This window comes from Arachis stenosperma, chromosome 3 (assembly GCF_014773155.1).
Source record: "Arachis stenosperma cultivar V10309 chromosome 3, arast.V10309.gnm1.PFL2, whole genome shotgun sequence".
In the NCBI taxonomy this organism is placed as follows: Eukaryota; Viridiplantae; Streptophyta; class Magnoliopsida; order Fabales; family Fabaceae; genus Arachis; species Arachis stenosperma.
Window position 1 is genome coordinate 161,723,790 of NC_080379.1, and position 26,211 is coordinate 161,750,000.

At 32.8% G+C, this 26,211-nt stretch overlaps 4 protein-coding genes across 10 annotated transcripts; 3 read left to right on the forward strand and 1 right to left on the reverse strand.

Annotated features, from left to right (window-relative positions):
• Nucleotides 1-2,323: 2,323 nt before the first annotated feature.
• LOC130966518 (RNA-binding motif protein 25) lies at nt 2,324-8,073 on the forward strand. Of its 7 annotated transcripts, none has more exons than XM_057891333.1 (8): nt 2,856-3,095; nt 3,481-3,577; nt 3,783-4,560; nt 4,663-4,815; nt 5,088-5,496; nt 5,657-6,331; nt 6,410-7,008; nt 7,608-8,073. In XM_057891333.1, exons 3-8 carry the CDS (start codon nt 4,282-4,284, stop codon nt 7,854-7,856), a joined length of 2,364 nt encoding a protein of 787 aa, XP_057747316.1. In that variant the 5' UTR covers nt 2,856-3,095; nt 3,481-3,577; nt 3,783-4,281; the 3' UTR covers nt 7,857-8,073. The 7 variants fall into 7 exon arrangements, with proteins under 7 accessions (XP_057747313.1, XP_057747316.1, XP_057747314.1 ...); XM_057891331.1 differs by having other exon boundaries at nt 2,861-3,095; nt 3,373-3,577; XM_057891335.1 differs by lacking the exon at nt 2,856-3,095 and having other exon boundaries at nt 3,391-3,577; nt 3,783-3,830; nt 3,952-4,560.
• Nucleotides 8,074-9,146: 1,073 nt separating this feature from the next.
• On the forward strand, nt 9,147-12,376 carry LOC130970546 (probable serine/threonine-protein kinase PBL1). Its single transcript, XM_057896663.1, has 9 exons — nt 9,147-9,236; nt 9,498-10,036; nt 10,284-10,325; nt 10,411-10,524; nt 10,622-10,720; nt 11,019-11,240; nt 11,310-11,425; nt 11,525-11,785; nt 12,033-12,376. The coding sequence occupies exons 1-9, from the start codon at nt 9,163-9,165 to the stop codon at nt 12,222-12,224; spliced, it is 1,659 nt and encodes a 552-aa protein (XP_057752646.1). The 5' UTR covers nt 9,147-9,162; the 3' UTR covers nt 12,225-12,376.
• A 4,686-nt stretch (nt 12,377-17,062) lies between these two features.
• LOC130970547 (probable xyloglucan endotransglucosylase/hydrolase protein 33) lies at nt 17,063-19,625 on the forward strand. Its single transcript, XM_057896664.1, has 4 exons — nt 17,063-17,569; nt 17,632-17,732; nt 17,846-18,054; nt 19,002-19,625. Exons 1-4 carry the CDS (start codon nt 17,338-17,340, stop codon nt 19,375-19,377), a joined length of 918 nt encoding a protein of 305 aa, XP_057752647.1. The 5' UTR covers nt 17,063-17,337; the 3' UTR covers nt 19,378-19,625.
• A 2,243-nt stretch (nt 19,626-21,868) lies between these two features.
• Nucleotides 21,869-25,782, reverse strand: LOC130968952 (benzaldehyde dehydrogenase, mitochondrial). The gene is made up of 11 exons (XM_057894473.1): nt 25,550-25,782; nt 24,840-24,977; nt 24,525-24,667; nt 24,267-24,420; nt 23,947-24,176; nt 23,730-23,819; nt 23,284-23,457; nt 23,054-23,191; nt 22,598-22,735; nt 22,442-22,503; nt 21,869-22,368 (listed from the first exon to the last, which is right to left on the reverse strand). Exons 1-11 carry the CDS (start codon nt 25,614-25,616, stop codon nt 22,095-22,097), a joined length of 1,608 nt encoding a protein of 535 aa, XP_057750456.1. The 5' UTR covers nt 25,617-25,782; the 3' UTR covers nt 21,869-22,094.
• Nucleotides 25,783-26,211: the final 429 nt, after the last annotated feature.

Below are 26,211 nucleotides of genomic sequence, written 5' to 3' on the forward strand. Positions count from 1 at the left end.
TTTTAGTTGATGGGTTGAATTTTCAGGTAAAATTGGGAGAAATATCGGCTAAATGTGCAACTATTTTTGATAAAAAAATGTAAAAAAAAAATAAACGGGCCACCCGTTTAGTATGCGGATTAGCCCGTTTAACCCGTAATTTTTTTGGCTTGATTGGACTTAGCCCGTTTAGCCCAAAATTTAAACGTGTTTAATTTTAGAGACAAAGTTCGTCCATTTAAATGGATAAACGAGTTAGTCCGATGAGTTTAACCCATTTTAACAATCTTACATGATTCTAATTTCCAAAACTGATGTAGGATTTTATTTTATTTTTATCAAAAGAATTGATATCGTAGAGAATAATGAATAAAAAGAACACGAAAAAAGAAAAATTATAGAATTCAAACCTAACAATAATCTCTATTGCTAATACAATGACTCTATTCAAATTTAACAATAATCTTTATGAAATTATGAATATCTTTATTAACATGTCTTCTGAAAAAATTTAGACTTGAATTATAAAGATGTCAAGTATTCCATCAGAACCTACAATCAATATAAATAAAAATTCATAAATAGAGTTAATATTTTAAAAATCATAGACAAATAAATGTAAAAGCACAGAATGGAAAACAAACATATACAAATGAATTTTTTTCAAATTAATTTTCAATTCAAAGTTTAAAATCTGAATACAAAAATTTGCGTATTAAACAAATAATAATTATTTATATAATTTATCTAATTAATTAACTAAAATACAAAAAAAAACCATATAAATATGTTCCGGCTACCGTTTAGATTCCACTACTCTATTTTAGTCATTGATGTTGTGTTTTCTATTTTCATAGTCTCATTATATATGTATTTTCTGTGTTTGCTATTCAATACTTTTCAGCGATCTACTATCTTCCATAATTTTTCTTTTCTATATCCATTACTTCAACATCGATAATCACTATAAACTCCACTATAACTACTGCGACCACCATCGCCATATCATTGTCACCACCTCATTTATCGCTGTAACACCCTATTATCATCATTGGTATTTTTTCTACTGCTATGACTTTTTAGAATATTAGAACTATGAGATATACTGACATCGTACAATAAATTTTCTATTTTTTGTGTGTATATAAATTCTATAATCTGCACCTCTAACTTAAATTAGGAACAAGAATAGAAAAATAGAATCAGTGAATTGAAAAAAAAAATAAAGAAAAAAAAATAGAAGAAGAGGAAGCAAAAATGATAAAAAAGAACAAAATCTGAAAAAGAGAAGAAGAAGAAAAAATAAAGGGAATAATTTTTTTTTATTTCGAACTCAAAATTTAAAACTTGAAATTTCATACTTATTCATTATGTGAAATGCATAAAATGATGTTGATTGACTAAGATGGAAGAATTGTTGAGAATTAACTTGATGCAAGATACGTCAGAATTTTACTACTAAAAATATTTGTTTTATGTATTTAATTGGGTGTAAAAAAATTGAATAAATTTTTTTTAGCTACGTTTAGTAATTTTTTAATAATAAAAATAAAAAAATTAAATTTTTTTTGAGAAACTATAAAATAATATTTTCACATAATAAATAAACAAAAAATAATTTTATATTATTGTATTTAAACATAATTAATAAATTAAAATATTTAAACATAAAATTATTTTTATTTTATTATAAATCTTTTAAAAAAATAATTCAAAAAAAATATTTTTAAAAAATTCACCCAAATAAATCTTATAAAAATGTTATAGGATATATTTATAGTTTTATTTTATTTATTTATAATATCTTACAAACATTTTAATTCCAGTCATCTAATAATAGGAATTTTTTATTTTTATAAATTAAATAAATGTAATAATTATCAAAATAAATAATTTTAAAAATATTTATTAAAATAATACTTCTTTTTTATCTCGTTACATTGTAAACAAGATAATTTTGCATTGTAAATAAGATAAGATAGATGTATGCAATATGTATTTATCTCGATGTATGCGATAGGTATTTATCTCGTTTACAGTGCAAAATTATCTTGTTTCCAATATAAACGAGATAAGAGAGGTATTTATTTCAGTAAATATTTTTAAATTATTTATTTTAGTAATTATTACATTTATTTAATTTATAAAAATAAAAAATCCCTAATAATAGTATACCATATTACTTTAAAAGTAGTCACAAAAAAAATATTACTTAAAAAGTAATTTAAAAGAGAGTGAATCAACTAGGGGAGCACCCACCAAAGGCATTCTTATTCCCTCGCTCGTTGATCAGCAATAAAAGCATGAAGCACTCCTGAGCGAAACCTCGTCATTGTGATTTGTGAACGCCGCGAAGCAGCAGATCACAAATTCGCTCCCAACATAACCCTCGACAGCTTTTAACTAAACCTCTACCTAGGGCACGGCACGGCACACAGCAATTTCACCACCACTAACATTGAAAACCAATAATAACTGAATTCCAAACACAATTCACGTAACCAACCCTTACAATCTTAATCTTATTCTTCTTCTTCTCTTTTCCATGGCGGATCCCGCCTCCTCTCCCGCCGTAACCCTAGAACCCAAACCCCAGCACACTGAATCACAACCTGATCCAGCTCCACCATCCACATCCCTATCTCAATCTCCAGCTCCCGCAAACCCTAATCCCAATCCCACTCTGCTCTCCGCGCCACCGCCCGCGCCGCCGTTGCAGCAGCACCATCCCACCTTCTCCTACGTGCCGCCTCAGGTCTCCGCTGGACCTCCCTTCGCGCCTCCCGCCGCCCCCTCCTTCCGGCCGCTGCCTCCTCAGGCACCGCACTTCTCCCCGTTGCCAAATCCATCCGGAGGCGCCGCTCCGCCGAGCCTTGCCTACCAGAATCCGTCGATTCCACCTCCTGGTGTTAGCTCTGCGGCTGCAATGGCTCCCGGCGTCGCCTCTGCTGCCGGTGGCGTTGCGGTTCCGGTGTCTGTGCCGCACATGCAGCCAATGATGTCGTATCAGGTTCCTCCCGGCCAGCCCGCCATCCCAACCCTGAGACCGCCCTACGCGATGCCAAACGGTTACGCCGCCATCCCGGGTGCTCCTCAAACGGCTGTACCTCCCGCTGGTGGGTTTTGTTGCTTCCATAGTTCAACTGCTTATTATTGTTAATTGCTCAATTATTATTATTTTTGTTGTTGATATTTTGTGATTATGCGTGTTTGTGCATTTAGTGCTTGTTCCGAATCGTTGATGTCAATGTGATATGTTTTTGCTTGCGTTAAGATTGATAGTTAGTAGTACTTTACTAGCACTTTGAAATGTAAGGAGGCTGTTGACTGTTTCAGCAAAAGACAAGGAAAAGAAAACCTTTTTTTTTACTGGTACATCTTATAATAATTCAGGATTTCGTAGTGTGGGAGGAGTTTGTTTCAGATGAATTGGGGAGGGATTAAGAAAAGTTGTTGTTGGTCGAGAAAGGGGTATCGATGACAGGATGTTTTCTCCTACAGTGTCTTGACTCTCTTGATTGAATTCGGTGAGAAAGGTTGGGAGGCTTCATATTGCTTACAGACCTACATCTACAACAGTACAACTCGTTTAAATTTGGTATGCACGTGTTTGCCAGGTTTCTTGCTTTGTCTTTTACTAAAATTGGAAATGAAAGTTTACAAAGAGTGATACTCACAATGGGAAAATAATATTTGTTCTTCTGTCGATGTAAATAATATATGGTTGTGTCATGCTCATTTTAGTAGGCTACTTTGTGCTAGTTGTAAGAGTACTTTCCCTTCAATGGTTTTATGAATTCCAGAAGTCGACCATGTTTGCAACTGAATGCACGTTGGCCTTGTGTGCTAAGGTATTGCAATCTTTTCAATTCTCTATCTTTCCTCTATTGCACTTTCATTTCCCATTTTTAATGCTGCGAGTTAAAAGAAAAACTTAGAATTCAACTAGAATTTCTTCTTATTTAAACCAAGCGTACATGAGACGAGGATAGTCTCATGTCACACATGTGCTTTGGTTGATGGGATAGTTTGAGAAGCCCACTATATTACAAGTGATCTAGAAAAGGTAAGTGCTTTCTACATAACCGTAAATTTCAAACTCGATAGTATTTCTTAATGTTTTCTTCAGGTTGTCATTTCAGCTGGTGATTGTTGGCTGTGCTGCCATCTCTATTATGCTTTTGATGTGTGGTAACAGCATTCCATTGTTCTTGTCGCATTTTTCCACATATATCCTTAGTGTTGTATTGATTAGGTTATAATGCAGATCCATTTATGACCCTTTCTAATATATTTGCATAGATGTTTTTGTATATCTGTACAGGAATGCCTCGTTATCCTCCTCCATATGGAACTATGGTTCGTCCTGTATATCCTCCTCGAGTACCTGGAGCGGTTAATGTTCTCCCGGTATCACGTCCCCCTGTTGCAGGGGTACCTCCAGTTCGCCCTATTATTCCTCCTGTTGTCAGACCTGTGGTTGCTCCTAGTGTTACTCCAGCTGAGAAGCCACAAATCACGGTTTATGTTGGCAAGATTGCACCTACTGTGGAAAATGATTTCATGCTTTCTATTCTTCAGGTAAGTTGTGACTATTTTGTCCTTGTGTCTGGGGAGTGGAGGTTTTTTTTATATTTTTTTTTGGTATACAACATTTATTAAGACAGTTTTCTTTCTCTGAAGTTATGTGGACCAGTTAAGAGCTGGAAACGTCCTCAGGATTTATCGAATGGAACGCCTAAAAGCTTTGGCTTTTGTGAGTTTGAGACTGATGAAGGGGTTCTTCGTGCCTTGCGTCTTCTTACTAAATTAAATATTGATGGGCAAGAGCTAATGGTATATCTTCATTTTCATAGCACTTCTTTCTTTTGCTGTTGTGTTTACATTAATCTTGTTATCAAATTACTTGAAATTGTCTGTCACTATGAATGATAAAGGGTTAACTGGGTATTTTATTTGTCATTATACAATTGTTCCTGCAATCCTTTTGCTTTGACAAGAGCTGTGGTTCTCTAAAAAAAACTGAACTTGTGCATTACTATTCTCCATTTTCTTTTTCTGATTGGTTCTATATCTGAGCCATGCATCCTTTTATATTTGGTTGACAGCTGAACATCAATGAAACTACGAAAGAACATCTGAAGCGGTATGTTGCGAAAAAAACTGAAGATTCAAAGAAAAAAGAAACCCAGGTAGCAGGTGCTGAAAAAGATGATGAAGGTGCACAACCTTCTGATGGTGGTGGGAAATCTGATGCCGAGGACTCAAAGAAAGAGGATAGTGATTCACATAACAAGGAATCCCTTGATTTTGCTACCTTCGGCATTGTCACTGATGATGATAGGGAAGCTGATCGAGAGGCTTTGGAAAAGATTACGAACATGATAGAGGAGAGGTTGAAAACAAGACCTTTGCCTCCACCGCCTGCACAGACGCCTGGTGATGGCTCTGCAATAACTTCAGAACAACCAGCTAAAACAAGAGATGGAGATTCTGATGAGGCTATGGGGAGGAATGGTGAGATTTATTGTAGACAAAAGTCGCATTATCTATTTCTTTTGATATGTCGAGATCATATTATATCAATGAGATACATTGTCCTCTGCAGTTCTTTCTTTTATTGCTTTTCCCTCCCTTCTGAAAAATTTATCAGGAGATTACTGTTCAATTTTTGTAGAAGGAAATGAAGATAAAACTGAAAAAGATGCAAACAGTGACATCAAACAAACTAGTGAACATGATAAGCCTGAGACCCCTGATAGAAGGCATGACAGGAGAAGCAGAGAGAGGGACCGAGATAGGGAACTAAAACGGGAAAAGGACAGGGAGCTTGAAAGATATGAACGAGAAGCAGAGAGGGAACGTATTAGGAAAGAAAGGGAACAAAGAAGGAGGATTGAGGATGCTGAGCGTCAGTATGAATCATGTTTGAAAGAGTGGGAGTATCGAGAAAGGGAGAAAGAGAAAGAGCGCCAGTATGAAAAAGACAAGGAAAAAGAAAGAGAACGCAAACGGAGAAAGGAGATACTATATGATGAAGAAGATGAGGACGACGATTCAAGGAAGCGGTGGCGTAGAAGTGTATTAGAGGAGAAGAGAAAGAAGAGATTGCGTGAAAAGGAAGACGACTTGGTTGACAGACAAAGAGAAGAGGAAGAAATTGCCGAGGCCAAGAAGAAGGCAGAGGAGGATCAGCAACGGCAACAGCAGAGAGATGCACTGAAACTGTTATCTGACCATTCTATAAATGGCGGTGAAAAAGCCATGGCTACTGAAGAGGCTGCCAATGAAGTAAAAAATGTTGTTACAGAACACAATAATGCAGTTGATTATAATCATGAAGGCCATATAGGTAATTTTTATAAGCCTTATTCTCTGTTATTTCTTTTACTCTCTCGTTGTATTAACAATCGGATGCTTTACATGGCAGGTGATGTCAATTCACTAAACGCTATGAATGATGAATCAGCCATGGCATCTGTCTCAGAAAATGATGCACGATCAAGTGCAAATGCTCCTGCAAAGAAGTTGGGATTTGGTCTAGTTGGGTCCGGAAAAAGAACAACTGTCCCTTCTGTTTTCCATGAGGAGGAGGATGATGATGCACACAAGGACAAAAAAATGAGGCCTTTGGTTCCAATTGATTATTCAACTGAGGAACTGCAAGCTGTTCAACCTACTGCCGCTGGGCCAACACCTCCAAATTTGGCTGCTGCTGCAGAATTTGCAAAGCGTATATCCAGTGCTAATCTCAAAGAAGAGAAGCTTGATGGAGAACGAGATAGAAGTAAGCGTTCAAGTGAGAAGTCTAATCACCGAGACAGGGACAGGAGTGATGAAGATGGCACCCACAACAGAGATGACCACAAGGAGAAAACTGACCGTGACAGAGATCGAGATCATGGATTGGACAAAGTAAAGACCTCGGATAACAAGAGACTCTTGGATGCAAAACAGTTAATTGATATGATTCCAAAGACCAAGGAGGAACTGTTCTCGTATGAGATAAACTGGGCAGTGTATGACAAGGTATGTGATTCTTAACTGTGGATGCATTTGGACTTGTGCGACTACTTGCTCGATATATCTGGAAGATGTTTGTTTTACCTCTTTCCCATATGGTGCTGGATAGAAGATGGGTACAAGCCCTATTTTTAGGGGTGGTAGGGGCGGGTTTTGGTGTGGGAAGAAAGGTTGAACATATTCTGGTTTCTGTTAGAGTATATTTTTGGCATCGTTATTGGGGGCACCATATGAAAAGTGTTGAAACTTTTAAAAGTTATGAAGATTCTGTAGAATGATTTTACAAATAACTTACCACAATACGTTTAGAAGGAACACCATAACCTATTCTTCATAGTCTATTTTGTGCATGTTTTTAAGAATTGCAAAACATTAATAACTGGATAGAGTGCACAATGGATGTACTATGGAGTATTGACTATGGATAGAGGAGTCCTAGACAATATTTTTTGGGATTGAAATTTTTGTGCTGATTGAGTTTAAAAATTTCTTGCATTTTTATTGTCATTTATATTTTGGTGGTTTGTCTTTGTGTTGTGTAGCCGATAAGAAAAAAGAAAAGTTCATTGTGCTCCAAACTGTTGACTTAATATCTTATTTTTCAGCATCAGTTGCACGATAGAATGAGACCGTGGATTTCAAAGAAGATCAAAGAGTTTTTGGGGGAAGAAGAAAATACATTGATAGATTACATTGTTTCCAGTACACAAGAACATGTGAAAGCATCCCAGATGCTAGAACGTCTTCAAATAATTTTAGATGAAGAAGCTGAAATGTTTGTTCTCAAGATGTGGAGGATGCTTATCTTTGAAATTAAGAAGGTAGAGACGGGGCTTGCTTTGAGGACGAAATGATGATTTCTCTCAGGATTTTAAGTTTAGAGTTCTGCTGGATTGAGATTTTTACCACCGTCCCCATGTCTTCATCCTAAATTGTAAATTAATTGCATGACCGGTTAGCCATAAACAATTTAATGTAATTTTTTCCGTCTGTACTGAATACTGATCCAAGATTCAATTAGGCTTTTGGATAAATTCGTTTCCTTTAATGAGAAGGCTGCACTTTTTGTCATGTTGAGAATAGTGTAAAAGTTAGAACTTCGGTGTTGGCCGTTTTTATTTTGTTTGTCAAGTGAAGTAGTGAACAGTGAACAGTATATAGTCCTTGGCTGCATGAAAGAAAGGGGTGTCACCCTAACTTCATAATGATTACACTCTCTGATCATAAACAATTTGAGTTGTCTAATTTTGCTTTGAACGTTACTCGGACTTGTGTTGATAGCTTTGGAGATGAGAAGTTGAGAACGTGGAACAGAATATGTAATAGTAGAGTAGAGTAGAGTAGAGAAGAGAATAGTGCAATCACTATTCATATTTTGTAAAATGATATTCTTTAGCCATCAGTGTAGAGTAGAGTAGAGAATAGTCTGGAAATGGAGAAGGTAAAAGAATTAAAAATTTGTGGATGGATTTTTGTTGTGTGTTTTTGTCATTCTGAATATGGTGGCTATTCACTTATTCGTATGAAGATATAAAAATAATAATAAAAATGTAGATATGCATTGCATTAAATAGTTCAATGTTGAACCAATTTGGGTTTGTCGAGTGGTCAGCTCACTCGTCTGCTTAAACAAGTGTCGGGAGTTCGAACCGCGCCTTGTGCATGCAGCAACCCATTGGCCAGCGGCAGAGCCTTAAATGGAGCATTAGTCCTTAACCTGTCGGATTGGAGGATACCGTTTGGGTAAACAAAAAAAAAAAAAGTTCAATGTTGACAATTTAACTATAAAAGAAGTAAACTAAATATCCATCAAAGATTGAATTAACTTGACAAAGCTATCCAATAGATTACTAGTTTTATCGAATGTTTTGGGTGATTTTATTAAATTAATCCAATATTTGATGGTTAGAATTATTCGTCCTTAGTCTTTCATGATAAAAAACAATAGTTTAGAATTATTCTTGCTTAAATCTTTTTTTTTTTTTTGCTTCCAATGCATGAAACAACCGGCATTTCTTGTTCCTATTATCCTATATGGAAATGTAACAAGCACACGCGTAGCTGAAAATAGAAATGTTACATACATAAATTCCAAATGCACGGCAATTCATTAGAAGCGGTAGGTTGAAAACTACATAATTTTTTGCTGAAGAGAGGAAAATGACAATAAGGACCACCTTGAAGCCATTTGCTCAATTCTCATGCCTTCAAGTTCACATAACTCCAACTCCAAGGTAGCCTATCTACTACTTGTATTAATCATTTGTATATTCTTTCATATCCCTATCTTATATATATTGGTTTCATCTAAAAAGTGTCATAATGTTTGACATTTTCATAGTTTAGTAACCATTTATTGTTTACATCGAAATCAACATGCAGACCATGTTAGATTTCTCAAGCTCTAATGTAATAATTATGTTTCAATGGAAAGAGTTCATGCTTTTATTCAATACCTTTATTCTTTTGTGTTCTCAAACTTATTCTGCCAGCAGCAATTGTGTCCTTAACATTCAATACTCTTCAACCTTGAGTAACTCAAACTGTGAACATCATAGTTGGGGAGGATTCATCAATACTTGTTGTCAACCACTTTTTGATGATTATCTATATGCCTTGGGGCTTCATGCCAACAAAACTGGAAAGATATTTTTGAACCCCTCAGAGCAAGAAAACTGCTTCGTGCCGGCGAAGAATTTTAACCTCTGCGGCGGGGTCAAGAAGTTGACAAGGGGAGCTGGCGGTTGCTCTGATTACACTGTTATGGATGTCACCAAGAAGCTTGGTGAAAATTTAAGGAGATTAGATGAAGATTGTATGAATGACAAGCCAAATGGAAACTGCAGTTCATGCTTGAAATCATGGGAGGATATAGTTGTAAGATCAGAGGATACAAAGGAATCAGAATCAGAGAGTTTCAGTGATGATGTTTGTAGGTTTGCTGTTCTTATCTCAATGACAAGCATCAAAGTTTATGATAGAGAATCCATTCAGAAAGTTTATAAATGTATAGGGGGGAACACCATTTCTGAAGGTGAGGTCTTAAACTATATGGAGATAAGATTTTAGTGTCTTTTAAGATTTTAGTATACATATTAAAAATTCATTAAAATTACATAATAGTTATTATAAGTAAATTGTAAAAATAGTTATTACAAGTTAATGGAGATCATTATAGTAAGGCCTAAGGGTAACACTAGAAAGAACAAACTAATTCAATTATAAAACTCAAACAACAGATGTTTATAGACTTAATATGCATGTTGATGAACCTCTCACAGATAAGCAAGAAATTCAAGCAAAGGGGGGCAATGCTAAGCCAGGTATATAGTTTCAGCCTTATAACATGTGAGACATAAATTCTCTCAGATTCATAATAGATTATGTAAAAGAATATGATGACTACAGGTCTCAAGATTCTAGCCTTTGCTTTAACTGGAGTCACAGTAGTAGTACTTCTTGCAGCACTTGCATTTTTTGTCAGAAGAAAAAGAGGTGCTACAACTCCCACATTACTAGAAGGTACTCATGAAAAAAGAGCCTTTTAAATTTTCTTTTATGGTCCTGAAACATTTATTTCCTTATCTCTTATTTGACACCATGATATGATGTAATTCAGTTTATGAGGATTCAGCATCAGTTAAAATAACTTTGAAGGATGTTTATGTAGCAACTAACAATCTCAGCGCCGCGAATTTCATTGGCCAAGGTTCGGCAGGTAAGAATATGCCTTGAGATATATGGGATTTGATATCATCAGGTAAATAATATACAAGTTCAAGAGTTTGATTAACAATGTTGATGTTAGTTTTCTGTATTTACATTTATGATCAGATTAAGTTAGAAAAGAAAGCTGTCTTCATAGGAATTGTACCATAAACTACACAATGATGACAAGGAAAATGATAACAGTCATGTTCATATCAAGCTGAGATAATAATATTATTCATGAATCATAAAACCTGTAACATGAAATAAAAAGATTCTCCATTTCTGATTTTTTGTTTCAATTCCAGGGAAAGTGTACAAAGGTATACTCTCCAATGGTCTACATGTTGCAGTGAAGCATATTACCAATGGAAGTTACATGGAAACATTTGTTAGAGAAGTGAAAAGCCTTTCCCATGTTAAACATCCGAACCTTGTTACGCTGCTCGGATACTGCGAAAACAATGAATCTGAATGCTTCCTAGTCTATGAACTGTGCTGCAATGGAAGCCTGTCACATTGGCTATTTGGTACTTACTTTTCCTTCTAAGCTTCCTCTGTCCATACAAGTTCTTGAACTGATTAGTTAACTGTGACAGACTATGATAAAGTTCTTTCATGGATTCAAAGACTAGAGATTGCTGTTGATAGTGCAAGAGGCCTCAAGTTTCTACAAAACTACCCAGGTGGCTGCATTGTTCACCGTGATATAAAGGTATACAATCTTATCTGGGATTTTAAGTCCATTGAATCTTAAGAAAGAAGCTAGTCAAATAGAAATCACATTTCTTTGTAATGTATGGTTTATGATCAGCCAGCAAACATTCTTCTTGATGCCAATTTTCAAGCAAAACTTTCAGACTTCGGGTTGTCCAAGGTTATGGATGTGGATCAATCCTATGTGAGCTCCGAAGTGAGAGGAACATTTGGCTATATAGATCCTGAGTATCGGACAAATCACCATGTGAATGCCTCTGGAGATGTTTACAGCTTTGGCATAGTGTTGTTGCAACTTCTATCAGGACAAAGGCTCCTTCACAGCAATTTTCACAGACCAATGTCACTAAGTAAAATGGTGAGAAATCATAATATCAGTAATTTAGTATAACAGTTGATTGATGATTTACTAACCAAAAAATAAAATGGCCCACACAAAAATTTCAAGGACTAAAATTGTAAAGACTAAAATAGTGTACTTAGCAATTTTAACACTAAATTACCTTTGACATTTTTTATGATCCTAGGATGTGTATCCGACAAACTAGATCTATAAGTACCAAACTAACATTTACCCTAATTCATCCATGGATTTGCTTTTTCAGGCCAAAGATTCTGCTAGAGGCGGCGATATTTCAGAATTTGCAGACCCTAAACTCAATGGAGAGTATTCTGTAGAAGCATTTGGCATCATACTGAAGCTAGCTTTGTCTTGCATAGGGCTCAAGGAACAAAGGCCCTCTATAGCAAAAGTGTTGCATAGTCTAGAAAAGGCACTACATATCTCATCATCATAATAATCACACTCTATTACATTATCTAGAATATATGATCAAGGAAAGAAAAACATGTTCTTAAAATTGAAAATAACATACAAACAAACAAAAGCAGATCACATATTTTACTTGAAGAAGAACATAAATTGATTGTCAGACATAAACAAACAAAAGTAAATCCTCTCTCATTCTTCTTGAATTGTGAAAACTACTTGGTCTATAGGGCAGTTTCACTATTTATGTAGGCATAAAAAAAATCCTAAATAGGATCTAAAATAGTTGATATTTAATTATATTAAAACATATCTTATCTTATCGCAAATGATTTGTTCCTCAAGATTAAATCGCCTTAAAATAAATCCAAATATTAACAATAGCAATAATATCCAAATTAAATCAACCCACATATTTTGCAAATCATATCCATATCTCTAACTTGCATATCTGAAATCCAATTAAACCGAATCTATTTTAAATAACTACTTTACGTGTATACTAAATCAACTATCTGTATTAAATATATTTTGATGTATAAAATATACATTAAAAATAAATTAAACACTGTATATATTTATTTTACAATTCAGATCACATATCATTTCCTAACTATTTATTCTTCGATTGATACAGTATGTATACAGTATCAATACTATCATAACAAGTGACGAAGGATATTAGTCCAAAGAAAGAAGGAAACAAAACAGTCCAAAAATATAAAATTTAATAATACCTCATGCAAACCTAATTTATAGAGAAGTCTACATCATACTATCATAGTCCTGTATCGAACCAAAATGATAATTTCAACTGTCACATTTTATTGCGTAATGAAAAATTGACTAATACCTATGCCAAATTACCTATTTATAGACACACGGGAAATCTATTTTTAAAGATTTAATTAATATGTTAAAGCTATCAATTGAGAAAATTAAAAAAAAAATTAATTTTTAATATATTTATTAAAATAATAATATTAAATTTTTTTATTAATAATAAATTTAGTTTATGCTCTAAATAAACTCCTATTATTAATGTTTGATTTCATCTAAAAAATACTTGATATGATCTTGAATAAAAATTTTTAGAAAAATATTCAAGAGACTGTAATTTTATGTTATATTGATCAATAATTTTAACTAATAATTCAATATTTTTAGTTCAGTAGTTTAATATTATATTTTTTTTGTCAATACTTTTAAATATTATTAATTAACTACTTGACTAAAAATAATAAATTCTACTCTCTTCTAACATTCTTCAAATCTTAAAATATCAATGATAAAAAAAAACCATGAAATTTTAGAATTGAGCTATAGCTCAAACATAGCTTTCAACATGGATAAAGATCAAGTTGAGACTGATCATAATAACACTAAACTCCAATGGGTGACACCAACATACAGGTGATGGAGACTTCAACCCTTCCCCCTTTATATATATATATGCAAGCTGGCCCAACTTGCACACTTTTTTGTCCATGCTATCAATAATATTGTGTGTGATGGGTTGTGACCTTTTTATTTTTCTTCCAATTATTCGCCGCCTTTAATTAGTTTAGGAATATTTCTCCATTCAGGCTAAATATATATTTGAAAATAAAAAAAATCAAAATTATAATTTTTTTAGTAAATATTTTAATTTTCCCTAGTAAGATTATTTTTTTAGAATATATTATTGTGTTTCTCTCTTTAAAAACACATACATTATTTATATAGATGTGCTGTATACTTGTATGAGTCAAATAAAGAGTTAAGATTGTTTTTTTTTAATAGAAAAAATAAAATAAAATAAATATAATAATAATAGAGTGCGCTTTACATTTAATAAAAATAAATAAATTGTCTAATAATAATAATTGAAAATGCGCCATCCTATTGGATTTCATCTCCATCTCCATCTTTAGCTTGTTTTTTTCTTTGGTTTTAGCTCTTTATGACCGAGTCAGCAATTGAGTGCAGGAGAGGAGAGAAGAGAAAAGAAAAGTAAATTGGGCGTGCCATAAATCAGCATATAACACCATTACCACCGCCTTCAACTCACAATGTCCTTTTCCCTTAATGGGATGCATGCAACATTATTGCAACTTTGCAACCTCTTCCATTATTTATTATTATTTTAAAAAATTTTCAGTATATAAAAAAAGAATTTAGTTAACATATATTTTAAGAATACATGATAAATTTATCATAAAAAAATTTATATTTTGTTATTTAATAAATATAAAATAAATATATTAAAAATTTAAATATTTTATATTTTTAATAAAAACTTTTTAAATTTATAATTTTAATCTATTTCTAGATAAATGTATAAAATAATAATTATTTATTAAAAATACAAGTACTAAAATATTTTTTATTTTAAGGATTTATTTAATTTATATCTAAAAGATATATATTAAATTTTTAAAATAAAAAAATAATTAAAAACATAAAAAAATAAAATTATTAATATATTTATTAAATAAAAATATTTAAAATTTTTTATTAATAATAAATTTATTATATATTTTTAGAACGTATGTTAATTAAATTTTTATTTTAATAACAAGAAGTTACTAAAAGGATAATATTTTGCATAAAATATATGTATAATTGTGTAGTATTTTGTTATTTTCAGTATTTTTATTTTATAAATTAAAAATTAATTTAGTATAAATTTAAATTTTATTTAAAAATTTATACATAAATTATTATATATACAAGACAAAATTTAAATGTATGATATTTATTTAAGAGAACGAAGGAATTCATGGCTGAATCAATTCAAGCTTGTTAGACTGTTCAGTCTTTAAGTCGTATCAGATTCCTCTGCATGCCAGCTAAGTCACTCCTGTCAGATTTGGTCACTTTCAGACATAAAGATACTTTGACATTTTTTGTTCTCTCACTAACCATGCAATGCAAATCATTCCTCGTTACTTATTAGTCATTAGCACCATATATCATTAAATTAATTAATCAAAGCTCATGGATCCCTCATTTGATTCTCTCGAGTTATTTATTTAACTGTTTATTTACCTACCAACTACCCAGTTTGGAATCACCAGGGCATTTATATATTGCTGGATTTTTGGACTGAAAGAATCATTTTTATCATTGTATGCCATGACAATTCAATTTAATTCAATTTCAGATATGTAAATTTGATGGGCCACTACGTACGACTCAATGGATACGAATTTAATTAAATTTAAATTTTAAAAAATTTGATTTAAAATAAAAGCCATAAATTTACATTACTAACATGTCAAAAAAACAAATAATATATGTTAAAATGTTTAATTTCCTTTTAAAGCACATAAGAATTTTTCTTATTCGAATTCCACTCGTAAAAGAAAAAAAAATCCTACAAGTTTACTAAGATCCAAATCCTTAACTAACAAAATGAAAAATAAATTATTTTGTAATGACGAGTTAGAAGGAAAAAGTGATTATGATTGATTGAAATGCAAAAAATGATTAGCAATGGAATCAAGACGTACGTACACGCTTTGAAGTTGAATCATGAATGAGTTGCTTCCAATCGGATCACAGCTCCCATTACAAGAATGGGAAATTGGGAACTCCATCCACTGCGCCTATAAAGTCTTTATCCAACTTAAGTCAAATTATGGACCTCTTTCCATTCATTTTTCTCAATGTAGTCAATGTACAATTCTTTGAAACTGTATGTTCATTTAAATAAAAAAAAAAAAAATTTCTTTGTTTTAATAAAAATACTTAATATAAACGCACATTATTATTCCCACCTAAAACTCCTATATTGAAAATGAATATCATAGCATATATATTTCATAACTTTTATTAATAGGTGGAGATCACTCGTTCAAATATCAATAATCGAATGAAAGAGATATACTCCTTTAATCAAATGTCAATAACTTTTATTTTTCATTAAATAAGAAAAAGAAAAAAAAAGTTCCAAAATATTGATCAACTATACGATTATACCATCGAAATGCTTACAAAACTTACTTACAAACAACTCCTTAATATCCCTTTTTATTGCTTATACATTACTCTAGCAAGGAAAAAGGCTTAGTATTTATTTGGATGCTATTATTTTGATAAAAAAATTAATAAAAAGAGATTTTTTTTATTTTTTAGTATGTTTGGCAAATTTTTAGTAGTAAAAATAAAAATACTAGAAAAATAAAAAAAAATTTAGAAGCTGTAATTTACATCTTTTTTTAAAAGATCTTTTTTTCTTAAAAAAATGATGTTTTTCATGTAATAAATAAATAAATAAGTACTTTTATATCGTTATATCCAAACATAATTGATAGATAAAAAGATCTTTTTGTATGAGATATCCCAACATAAAATTACTTTTATTTTTCTATAAGATCTTTTAAAAAAAATAACTCAAAAAAAGATCTTTTCTTAAAAATTTATCCAAACAAGCTCTTATATCGGTTGTTATTACTATCAGTTTTATTAATATAAACCATTTCTTACATTAAAATTGGGCACAAATAATATTTTTCTTACATTAAAATTGGGCACAAATAATATTTTTCTGCCAAATACTAAAATACCAACATTTTTAGCCAAAATAACATATAATTGATTAGTATTAACTTAAATACAAGACAAATAAAAAAAAAAACATTAACTACTAAATAATTTTGACCAATTTAGATTAACCAAGTAATCAGTTTACTTGTCTATTATATTAGAATTTAAATTTAATCCTTGTACATACAATAATTTATTGAAAAAAAAAAACTACTAATATTTTTATTTAGTTTTTAGTTTTTATGTAAGAAATAACAAGCATGCGGGTGAGACTAGGAGTGAGGGTGCCCATCAAACATTAAACAAGATGTCTCACCCGATTTCCATGCTCCCCCTAACTTTAAGGCCAACCCTACAGAGCAACAACCCTGCCAAACGCCCAAACCTAAGGAAATCATACTCACATGACTCCTTTTGATACATTGCCTTTACCATCCAAATCAGATCACTTATTAACAAACCCCAAACATATACATATAAAATAGCCACTTAACCAAAAATAATAGCCAGCTACAAAACAACTAAGCAAAATAGATTAAGTATTAAGCCACCATCACCACCACACCCCAATATATAGGCCACATTTTTCTACTCATAATACACTACTAGACATGGCACTAATTTGGCAACTCAAGCTTCTCTTCTCACCTCTCTTAATAATCTTATTAGCAAACGTGGTTTCTTCACGCACTAGGCCCTTCACAGCTCCAACTGTGACACCCTTGACTAATTCCTTCCCTCGTGTCCCAATTGATCCTGCTTTTTCTAATGCTTTTGGGGCCTCCAATGTCAAGCTTCTTGCTAATGGGACCATGGCCACTCTGGCTCTCGACAAACTCTCAGGTGCGTCCGTTCGTGCCTGTTCAGCCGCTAGTATTATATAATAATCAATTCTTCTATTGCAGGCTCCGGATTAGTGTCCAAAAGCAGTTACTACTATGGATTCTTCAGTGCTGCAATCAAATTACCAGCTGGTATATCATCTGGAGTTGTAGTTGCCTTCTATGTAAGCTACCTAATAATATATCTAAGACTATAATTAGTCAAAGCTTAGATATTAGTTTATAATTAACAGAAAATCATTGTGAAACTAACTAGATAAAGTGTCGTATATACCAGTTGTCTAATGCAGATAAATTCCCTCATAACCATGATGAGATTGATATCGAACTTCTTGGGCATGACAAGAGGAACGATTGGGTTATCCAAACAAATGTGTATGCCAATGGAAGCGTGAGCACTGGAAGAGAAGAAAAGTTCTACTTCTGGTTCGACCCAACAAAGCAGTACCATTACTATAGCATCTTGTGGAACAGTTATCATACAGTGTAAGAACCTTAATCACGAATCATCTCCTTCACCAAAACAGAGTAATCTCATATAGCTTCTAGAGTTTTTGGTATAACAAATCATCTTGGATGACGTGTAAATCATTTTTCACTAGTATACATAAATTTTTTCCTAAAAAAAAAAATTTTGGTAGAATCTTATGAAAAGTCATTGAAATTAATAATTAAAAATTAGTGAATAATAATTTAATTAAATATATTAAATTATCTAATCATTCTTAATTATCAACTTCACATAAAATTTACTTCACGTAAATCTCTATCAAACATACTTTTCTTTAAGTGAATCTAATTAAATGTCATTATTAAAAATTTTTTATACTATAGTAGCAGTAAAATAAAATTTAGATAAAATATATTTTTTATTCTTAATGATTGCGATTATTTTTAAAAATACTTCGACCAATTTTATTCTTAACGTTTTCTATTAATTCAATTTTATCCTTAATTTTTTCGATTTATGTCAAAATTACTCTTATTATTAATTTTCAATTTTGTCCTTGACATTTTACATAAAATTAAAGTCTAGAGATAATTTTAAATGTAACTAAATATTAAAAATATTCTTGAAAAAAAGATAAAAACAAAAGACACAAATTATTTTTTAATTTTAAAATTAAATTGATATATTAATTAGGTTTTGTTAAGTAGAGAATAATTTTTGTAAAATATTAGGATAACCATATGCACACCTAGTGACTTGAACATCAAGTCATTGTTAACTGTGCATGAATAAATCAAATCAAAAGAAATAATCATCTATTTAAAAATAATAAACATAATCATCTACATACTTATTAAATTGAACATCCGACATATCTATTGTTCACATAATTTAGTATTCTCATTGCGTACCTATGTTTTTCAATATTAATATTATACAAGTGGAGTAGTTGTGAAAAGAATTGTAATTTGAATTTATGTAGGTTCCTAGTGGACAACATTCCAGTGAGAGAATTCATACACGGGTCTGTTTTCCCATCAAAACCGATGTCGGTGTATGCAACAATATGGGATGGTTCAGAATGGGCCACACATGGTGGAAAATACCCTGTTGATTACAAGTATGCACCATTTGTTGTTTCATTCTCAGAGATGCAACTCGCTGGCTGCACTTCTGACCCATTAGCATGCTCTAAATCCACCCCTTCTTCTGGTCTAGACCCTGTTAACGGACCTCAATTTACCAAGCTATCCCCACAACAGATGGCAGCACTTGATTGGGCTAGAAAGAAGCTCATGTTTTACTCCTATTGTACTGACAAGAACAGATATAAAGTCATGCCACCAGAATGCCACTAAAAACATAAATATTTTTAACTATTCTTTTTTCTCATACTTATACTTTTTCATTTTTTTTTATTATTTTTCTTCACCTGAGTGGGGAATGGGGAATAATAGTAATGTTGTGGTTTCAATAGAACATTCAATATGGTCAAGTCAATGTATAATGCATGTAATTTTATGTATGTATCTACAATAACAATACTTCATATATTTATACACTCGCATCAAGTTTCTTCACATAGTTGTGAAATGATGTTAACTTTCTTGTAGTTTCTTTCCTTCTTCTACTTATGAAAGGTAAAAGTCTTCAATACCAAATTATAATTACTAGTTAATCAGACACAGAAAGCACTTTTGGGGACTTAATAATATACTAGCTAATTAATAGTAAACTCTATTGCCATTTTTACCTTACATTGAATTTTGATATGGTTCACATACCCAACTACCCATGTGATCACATCAAAATGTTGGTCCCCTAATGATAAGAAAACATGCACAGAATATGTTACCAATTCAGAAAAATACAGTATGGCCGTTTTGGGTTATGTGTTTCTAACTTTTATAAAGGCACATGTTAACTGTTAAGGGATTGAAAAGTTAAATTTGATTCTTTTTTAAAATATAAACGTTGTCTCTTTTTTATATATACACTAAAATAATGTATATAACATTATTCTTATATTTATTTATTTATAATATAGATCCTTAAAAAAGCATGTTGCTGTGACTTGTAATGATATATTGGGTGCATACCATGTGGCATGTGCCCAGCACAGGGGTAGATCCATCCGAATAGAACGTTGAGAATTGCAGATTTCAATAACAACTTTAAAATTATTTTAATATCAAACTTTAAAAGATGAAAGAAAAAAGTAGACAAAGAGTATAAACACTAAATAGAAACCTTTTTTTTTTTCTCCTTCCTTGGAACCTTCGGCAATCGGCAGCAGTAAACACAGCCTAGACCAGCCAGAGATGGCTAGTCACTCTCATAGCATATAGCCATGTGGGACACAAGTCTTAAAATAGAGATTAGAGATTTTGAGACCTCTTATTATCTTTCATGTTATCTTTTGGAGAAATTCTTTTGTGTATACATTTTTCTAGTATCGCAAAATAATATATATTGTGCGGGATTCAAACTCTCGATATTTGCTTAAACAAAGCGAGTGAGCTGACTATCCGACTAACCCAAGTTGGTTTAGTAGTTGCTTTTTTTTTTTGTGTCAGTAGTCGCCTTCAGCGTAGTCGCCTTCTTAATAACAGAGTTCGGTTATCTGATTGAGTAAAAAACACAAAAAAGAAAATCTAACAGTCCTTTCTGTGTTTTTTTTTTTTTGTCATGAATAGTCCTTTTTATATTTTTCTTTTCCTTCATTTTTCTTTTATTGGTTTACATAGTTCCAGTCCACCACAAGTTTCTTGGGCAGAAGTTATTTTCTTGACTTACCAAAACTCAAACAATACAAAAATAAGACACTTTTTCTTTTGGGTCGAAAGCCCAATGCTTGAGTTGGACCTATCCGCATGACAGCCCAAATGTAATAAACAAGAGAAAAGGGGGAAACTACTCCGTTATACTACTACTACTACTACTACATGACCAAAAAAAAAAATACTACTACTACTAGAGAGAGCGCACCAAAAAATAAAAAATACTAAGAGAGAGAGTGTACTCCTTAAACTTAAGCCGAAAACTGAAGTATAATTAACTTTATATGAAAGTGATAGTTGAGAGTTGTTAAATTATTTAATTAATTTTTTTAATAACTCTCAATTATTAACTTTACGTAAAATTAACTGAATTTAAATGTTCACTTAAATTTAATACTGAAAGGTTTGACCGTTTGACAGCTTATTTTGGAGAAGTCACTAAAATCAGCAACTTCAGAGTTAAAGTAATTTCAAGAAAAAATTTAAAAACAAGTGGACGAGTGGTGAGAGATTTATTATGGAGTAGAAGGTTTAAGATGTTAAATAAAGAAGTGACATAAAATATAAATAAAATAGAAATACTTAATATTCCTAAAAAAAATTAAAATACATAAGACTTGTAGGAGTAACGACAGAGTATGAGGCGAAGAATGAAGGAGAGGAGGCGGCGTTTCGTAGTTTAATTTCAACCAGTTAATGGAGGTGTACTTGTTATTTTAGATGAGACATGAGTAAGGTTGGATGATTTGTTGTTTCGGAACATTTCATGTTGTTGACCTTTTTTGTTGTGGTGTTAAAAAGATAAAGGAAAAATAAATTGAAATTACAAAAAATAATTTATAAATTTAAGTGAGGAAAAAGACAAAATACACGTGGAGGCTGTATCAACACAGAAAGCGACAAAGAAATGGCAGTAACTGTGCCGCCAGGGCTCAACTTACGAGGCTCCCACTACTCTGACTCTCTTATCTACATTCAATAGAATAGTATTTGTTTCATACGTATCTCTTTTATATTTAATTATAAATAATATTCTTAGTCACACTTTTGACATTATGGACCATCCCCATCAAGGCAACAACTGAAAATCTCTCTCTTTTTTATTACATTGTGGAAGAATTCTAGGGAGAAAGGATAGAGATAGAAGACTAGAGAGTAGTGACAACTTACAAATCATAAACAAACAATGTCACATGTGTACAAAGCAAAAAAACCCAAGAAAATTTTTCATTATCATCATGATTGGAGTTCCTCCTATTTATTGATGTATAATAGTAAATAGTAATGGCAAATGCCTAAAGCCATGCAGGGTTCTTCAAAGGGGTAACAACTGCCTTGACTTGCAAGTAATTCTTGAGGCTGTACTCTCCCTTTTCCCTTCCCTGCCCACTCATCTTGTAACCACCAAATGGAATTGCTGCATCAAATGTGTCAAAGCAGTTCACCCAAACTGTTCCAACTCTCAACGCTCTCGTCAGCGTGTTCGCCGTGTCTATGTTCTTCGTGAACACCCCTGCCGCCAGTCCATACCGCGTGTTGTTCGCTCTTTCAATAACCTCATCGAGGTCCCTGAGATTATTAACACACATATTAGTCCAAGAAACAAACTTTAACATTATATCAAGAGAATAAGACGCATTACTTGAATTTTAGTATGGATTGCACCGGGCCAAATATTTCTTCCTTTGCAATCAGCATGCCATCCTGTTCATTGTAACGAAATACAATTAATGACACTAAAATTGTTGTACTTCAGCCTCCACTTATAAGATGGAAGAGCAACTACAAGATGGTATACCTCAACATTTGAGAAGACGGTAGGCTGAACATAGAAGCCCTTGCTGCCAAGTCTATCTCCCCCGGTTTCGAGTGTAGCTCCACTTTGAACGCCGGATCTGATATACTTCAGTATCTTCTCAAATTGTTCAGAATCAATCTGATGGTTGTTATCATAAATGAAATCATCAGTATAGCCACGCATTTCAAACGACTCGCATCTTGAAACAATGGAATATGAAATTGGCAGCAATGTAGCATTCTATGTGCATTTCTATACTCAGAAGCATCAAGTATATAACATTGCAATCACTAAAACATTTAAGACTTTTCCATTCATCAGTAATTGGCACTTGAGTTAACTTAGCATATAATTGATAACAAATTGTCACTATTTCACACAATAAAAAGAACAGTTCGGAAAAAAGCACTAAGCACAAGCACGAGGTTTTATGAAAAGGATTCTTTGAAATTTTACCTGAGGACCTTGCTCTATTCCACTCTTGAATGGATCACCAACAATACGTTTCAAAGCACGAGCCTTTGCTTTCTCTACAAACTCGTCATATACACGTTCATGTACATATGTCCTAGACCCAGCACAGCAACATTGTCCCTGGATTTTTTAAAGAGAACCAATCAAAATCTGCTTAATCCTATGGAAAGATAATTATTTTTGTCGCAAGAATTCTATATTTATAAATATACCTGATTAAAGAATAAGGCAAAGTGTGCTAGCTCGACCGCCTGATCTACATCAGCATCCTCACATACAATAAAAGGAGATTTTCCACCAAGCTCCAAAGTTACTGGCTTAAGATTGCTTCTAGCCGCTAGCTCAAGGACAACTTTCCCGGTATCAGTAGAACCAGTAAAGGCAAGCTGCGAAGGAAGCAATTGTCCAAAATTCAGGCTATGAAGACATTATCATGTCTAGATGTCCAATAATTAGATGGGGTAAAAATCAAGTACTAAACATTGAAATTGAAAATTTAATTGCAATGAAATTTGTTATAGAGTTTCATGAGACTACAGGGGACATGGTCTGAAGTATATTCTTGGCATCTAGTTGACTACAGAAGAAACTTATTTTAGTAACAAAGACATCGATAAAACGAATCTAATGCCACTGCAGAATTAAAATATCTTGGCACCTTATCCACATCCATGTGACTTGCAAGAGCAGCGCCAGCAGTGGGACCAAAGCCTGATACCACATTCAAAACACCTTCAGGAAGTCCAGCCTGCCAAACAGATTATAAATTTGGAAGAAAGATTGATCATCAAAGCTATTTTAATTTAAACTACGCCTCTTTATATCTTCCAAACCAGTAAATGAGCATGGTTCCATTTATAGAGAATATGGCCCACCTCATGAAATAGTTTTGCTGCGTACAAAGCAGACAATGGTGTCTGCTCAGCGGTTTTGAGAACAATTGTATTGCCACAGGCCAATGCCGGTCCAACCTTCCAAGCAAACATGAGAAGAGGGAAATTCCAGGGAATGATCTGACCAGCAACACCGATCGGTTCGTGCAATGTTTGCACATGATATTGCCCATCAGCCGGAACTGTCATACCATGGATCTTATCTGCCCAACCTGGAGAACATCAAGATTAACAAATTTTAGCATTGTTGCTCATAAAATGAAAGGAGGAAGAGCAATTTCTGAATCCCTCAAGTTACTTACCAGCATAGTACCGGAAAAGGCGAACAAGCATTGGGATTTCAATCTGAGCAGATTGTTCATATGGCTTCCCATTATCCCAGGTCTCAAGTGCTGCAAGCTCATCATTGTGCTTCTCAAGCAGATCGGCAGCTCGCAACAATATCCTTTGCCTTTCCTATACAAAATCAAAGTAAACATAAAGGAATTTTAAGCGGATAATCATACAAAGATTATATACTCATAAAAAGAACAAAATAAAGGTCCAATGGTATGAATTACATAGGCTGTCATCTTAGGCCATGGCCCTTGATCAAATGCCTTTCTTGCGGCTGCAACTGCTCTATCAACATCTTCAGAGTGACCCTCAGCAACATGAGCAATCACTTCCCCTGTTCTTGGATCCAAGGTTGGAAAAGTTTTACCTGATACCAAAGAGGAACCCCAACACTATGGTAAGATACCCCTCACAAAAAAACTTCAAAACACTTTTTTTCTTCTTGGCAGTAAAAGATGCAAACTTTATGATTTTCATGTCCAACTATAGTGGAAAAAACAAGATCAACAACAAACACCAAAAAATATTGGAAAGCTCACCAGAAAGAGCATCAACGAATTTCCCACCAATCAGGAGTTGGGTGTGTTCTACTTGCACTGCTGGTTTAATTGGTTCTTCTTCAAGGGCAGTGGCAGTGCTATATCTGCTGAATCCTGCACCAAGGTAACCCTTCCCACCTGAAAGATTTCCATTTTCGTTCCAAACATCCAAAACAAAAAGGTCAACGCCTTTGTAAGGCCTAAAAAGTAAAACTTTTTATTGAAAATCCCAAATCAAAAAACACCAACCCTTATTTATTTATGACAAAGCTGAAATAAATGCCATGAAGATGAGTTAATGAGTTGTAGCCTTCAGAATGTTACACCCCATAGACCCAGATACAGTACTAAAACTGAAAAGTACAGTGGACAAAGAAAAAACATAGGAATCATCGGAATAGTGGTGGTGGTGGTGGTTGATGAAAGGGACAAAGCAATCAATGAACTCTCTCTCTTTCCACCCTTTTCCCCCATTTTTGCCACACGTGTTTATTTTCACCAAGCTCCTATTAAATTTTGCGGCGATCTTTATCATCATTAATGAAAACAAACCCAGTAAGCCAATTTCGATAGGGAATCAAATGGCAAGAAAAAGTTATCATTTTTTGTTTGTTGAAAATGATGGGGCAAAAACACAAACAATAACAAAAACGACGAGCTTTGAATTTACAGCGTAAAAAAATTTGAAGGGGGAAAAGAAGCAAGTATACCTCGCGAAAAGAGAGAGGCGGAGGAGCGAGAGAGAAGCCTGGAGATCCTGGTTGAAGAAGAAGCCATGGTTGGTTGGTGAATGAAGAGTTGTGAATGTGAGTAATGAGTAGTACTAGTATTATTCCCTTATGAAAAAATGAAAATGAAAGGGCAGTCTTTCACTCACTCATATAATGCATGACATGAGCAACCAAACTTGTTTGTTTTGTATACAGTTGCCTCTCATGCTTTGCTCATTGCCTTTCACATTATTGTAGATATTTTCTTTCCATTTGCTTTTACTTTTCCATTATCAACTTAATATTATTTTATTGGATAACTTATCCTTTCTTCCATTCAATCTAGGTGATTAATTCTTTTGCCGCAATAGTCATCCATTTAAGAAATAAAAAATATTTGGGACATACTTTGAGAACTATAGAATTATAGATAGTTGGAACTTGGAAGTTGTATTATGTTTTTTTAACATCATTAATTATTACTAGAAGAAATACCTAATATTAAATATAATAAGTATATAATTATAAATATAAATGTTAAGTTAAAGAATATAACTTTCAATTATTATATATATTTTTTCTTAAGAAATTTTAACCCTTTTGATTAAGGGATTGAGCGATTGGTGATTTTAAAATTATTATATATTATTTAATTATTATTT

Coding starts and splice junctions, on each gene's coding strand:
- LOC130970546 (XM_057896663.1), top strand. CDS start 9,163: ATGACAATAAGGACCACCTTGAAGCCATTTGCTCAATTCTCATGCCTT. Junction 11,241..11,309: donor CCTGTCACATTGGCTATTTG/GTACTTACTTTT, acceptor TAACTGTGACAG/ACTATGATAAAGTTCTTTCA. Junction 11,426..11,524: donor TTGTTCACCGTGATATAAAG/GTATACAATCTT, acceptor GTTTATGATCAG/CCAGCAAACATTCTTCTTGA.
- LOC130966518 (XM_057891330.1), top strand. CDS start 2,525: ATGGCGGATCCCGCCTCCTCTCCCGCCGTAACCCTAGAACCCAAACCC. Junction 4,561..4,662: donor TCATGCTTTCTATTCTTCAG/GTAAGTTGTGAC, acceptor CTTTCTCTGAAG/TTATGTGGACCAGTTAAGAG. Junction 4,816..5,087: donor TTGATGGGCAAGAGCTAATG/GTATATCTTCAT, acceptor TTTGGTTGACAG/CTGAACATCAATGAAACTAC.
- LOC130970547 (XM_057896664.1), top strand. CDS start 17,338: ATGGCACTAATTTGGCAACTCAAGCTTCTCTTCTCACCTCTCTTAATA. Junction 17,570..17,631: donor GGCTCTCGACAAACTCTCAG/GTGCGTCCGTTC, acceptor CTTCTATTGCAG/GCTCCGGATTAGTGTCCAAA. Junction 18,055..19,001: donor TGGAACAGTTATCATACAGT/GTAAGAACCTTA, acceptor GAATTTATGTAG/GTTCCTAGTGGACAACATTC.
- LOC130968952 (XM_057894473.1), bottom strand. CDS start 25,616: ATGGCTTCTTCTTCAACCAGGATCTCCAGGCTTCTCTCTCGCTCCTCC. Junction 22,736..23,053: donor GAATAGAGCAAGGTCCTCAG/GTAAAATTTCAA, acceptor AACAACCATCAG/ATTGATTCTGAACAATTTGA. Junction 22,369..22,441: donor CAATCCATACTAAAATTCAA/GTAATGCGTCTT, acceptor TAATAATCTCAG/GGACCTCGATGAGGTTATTG.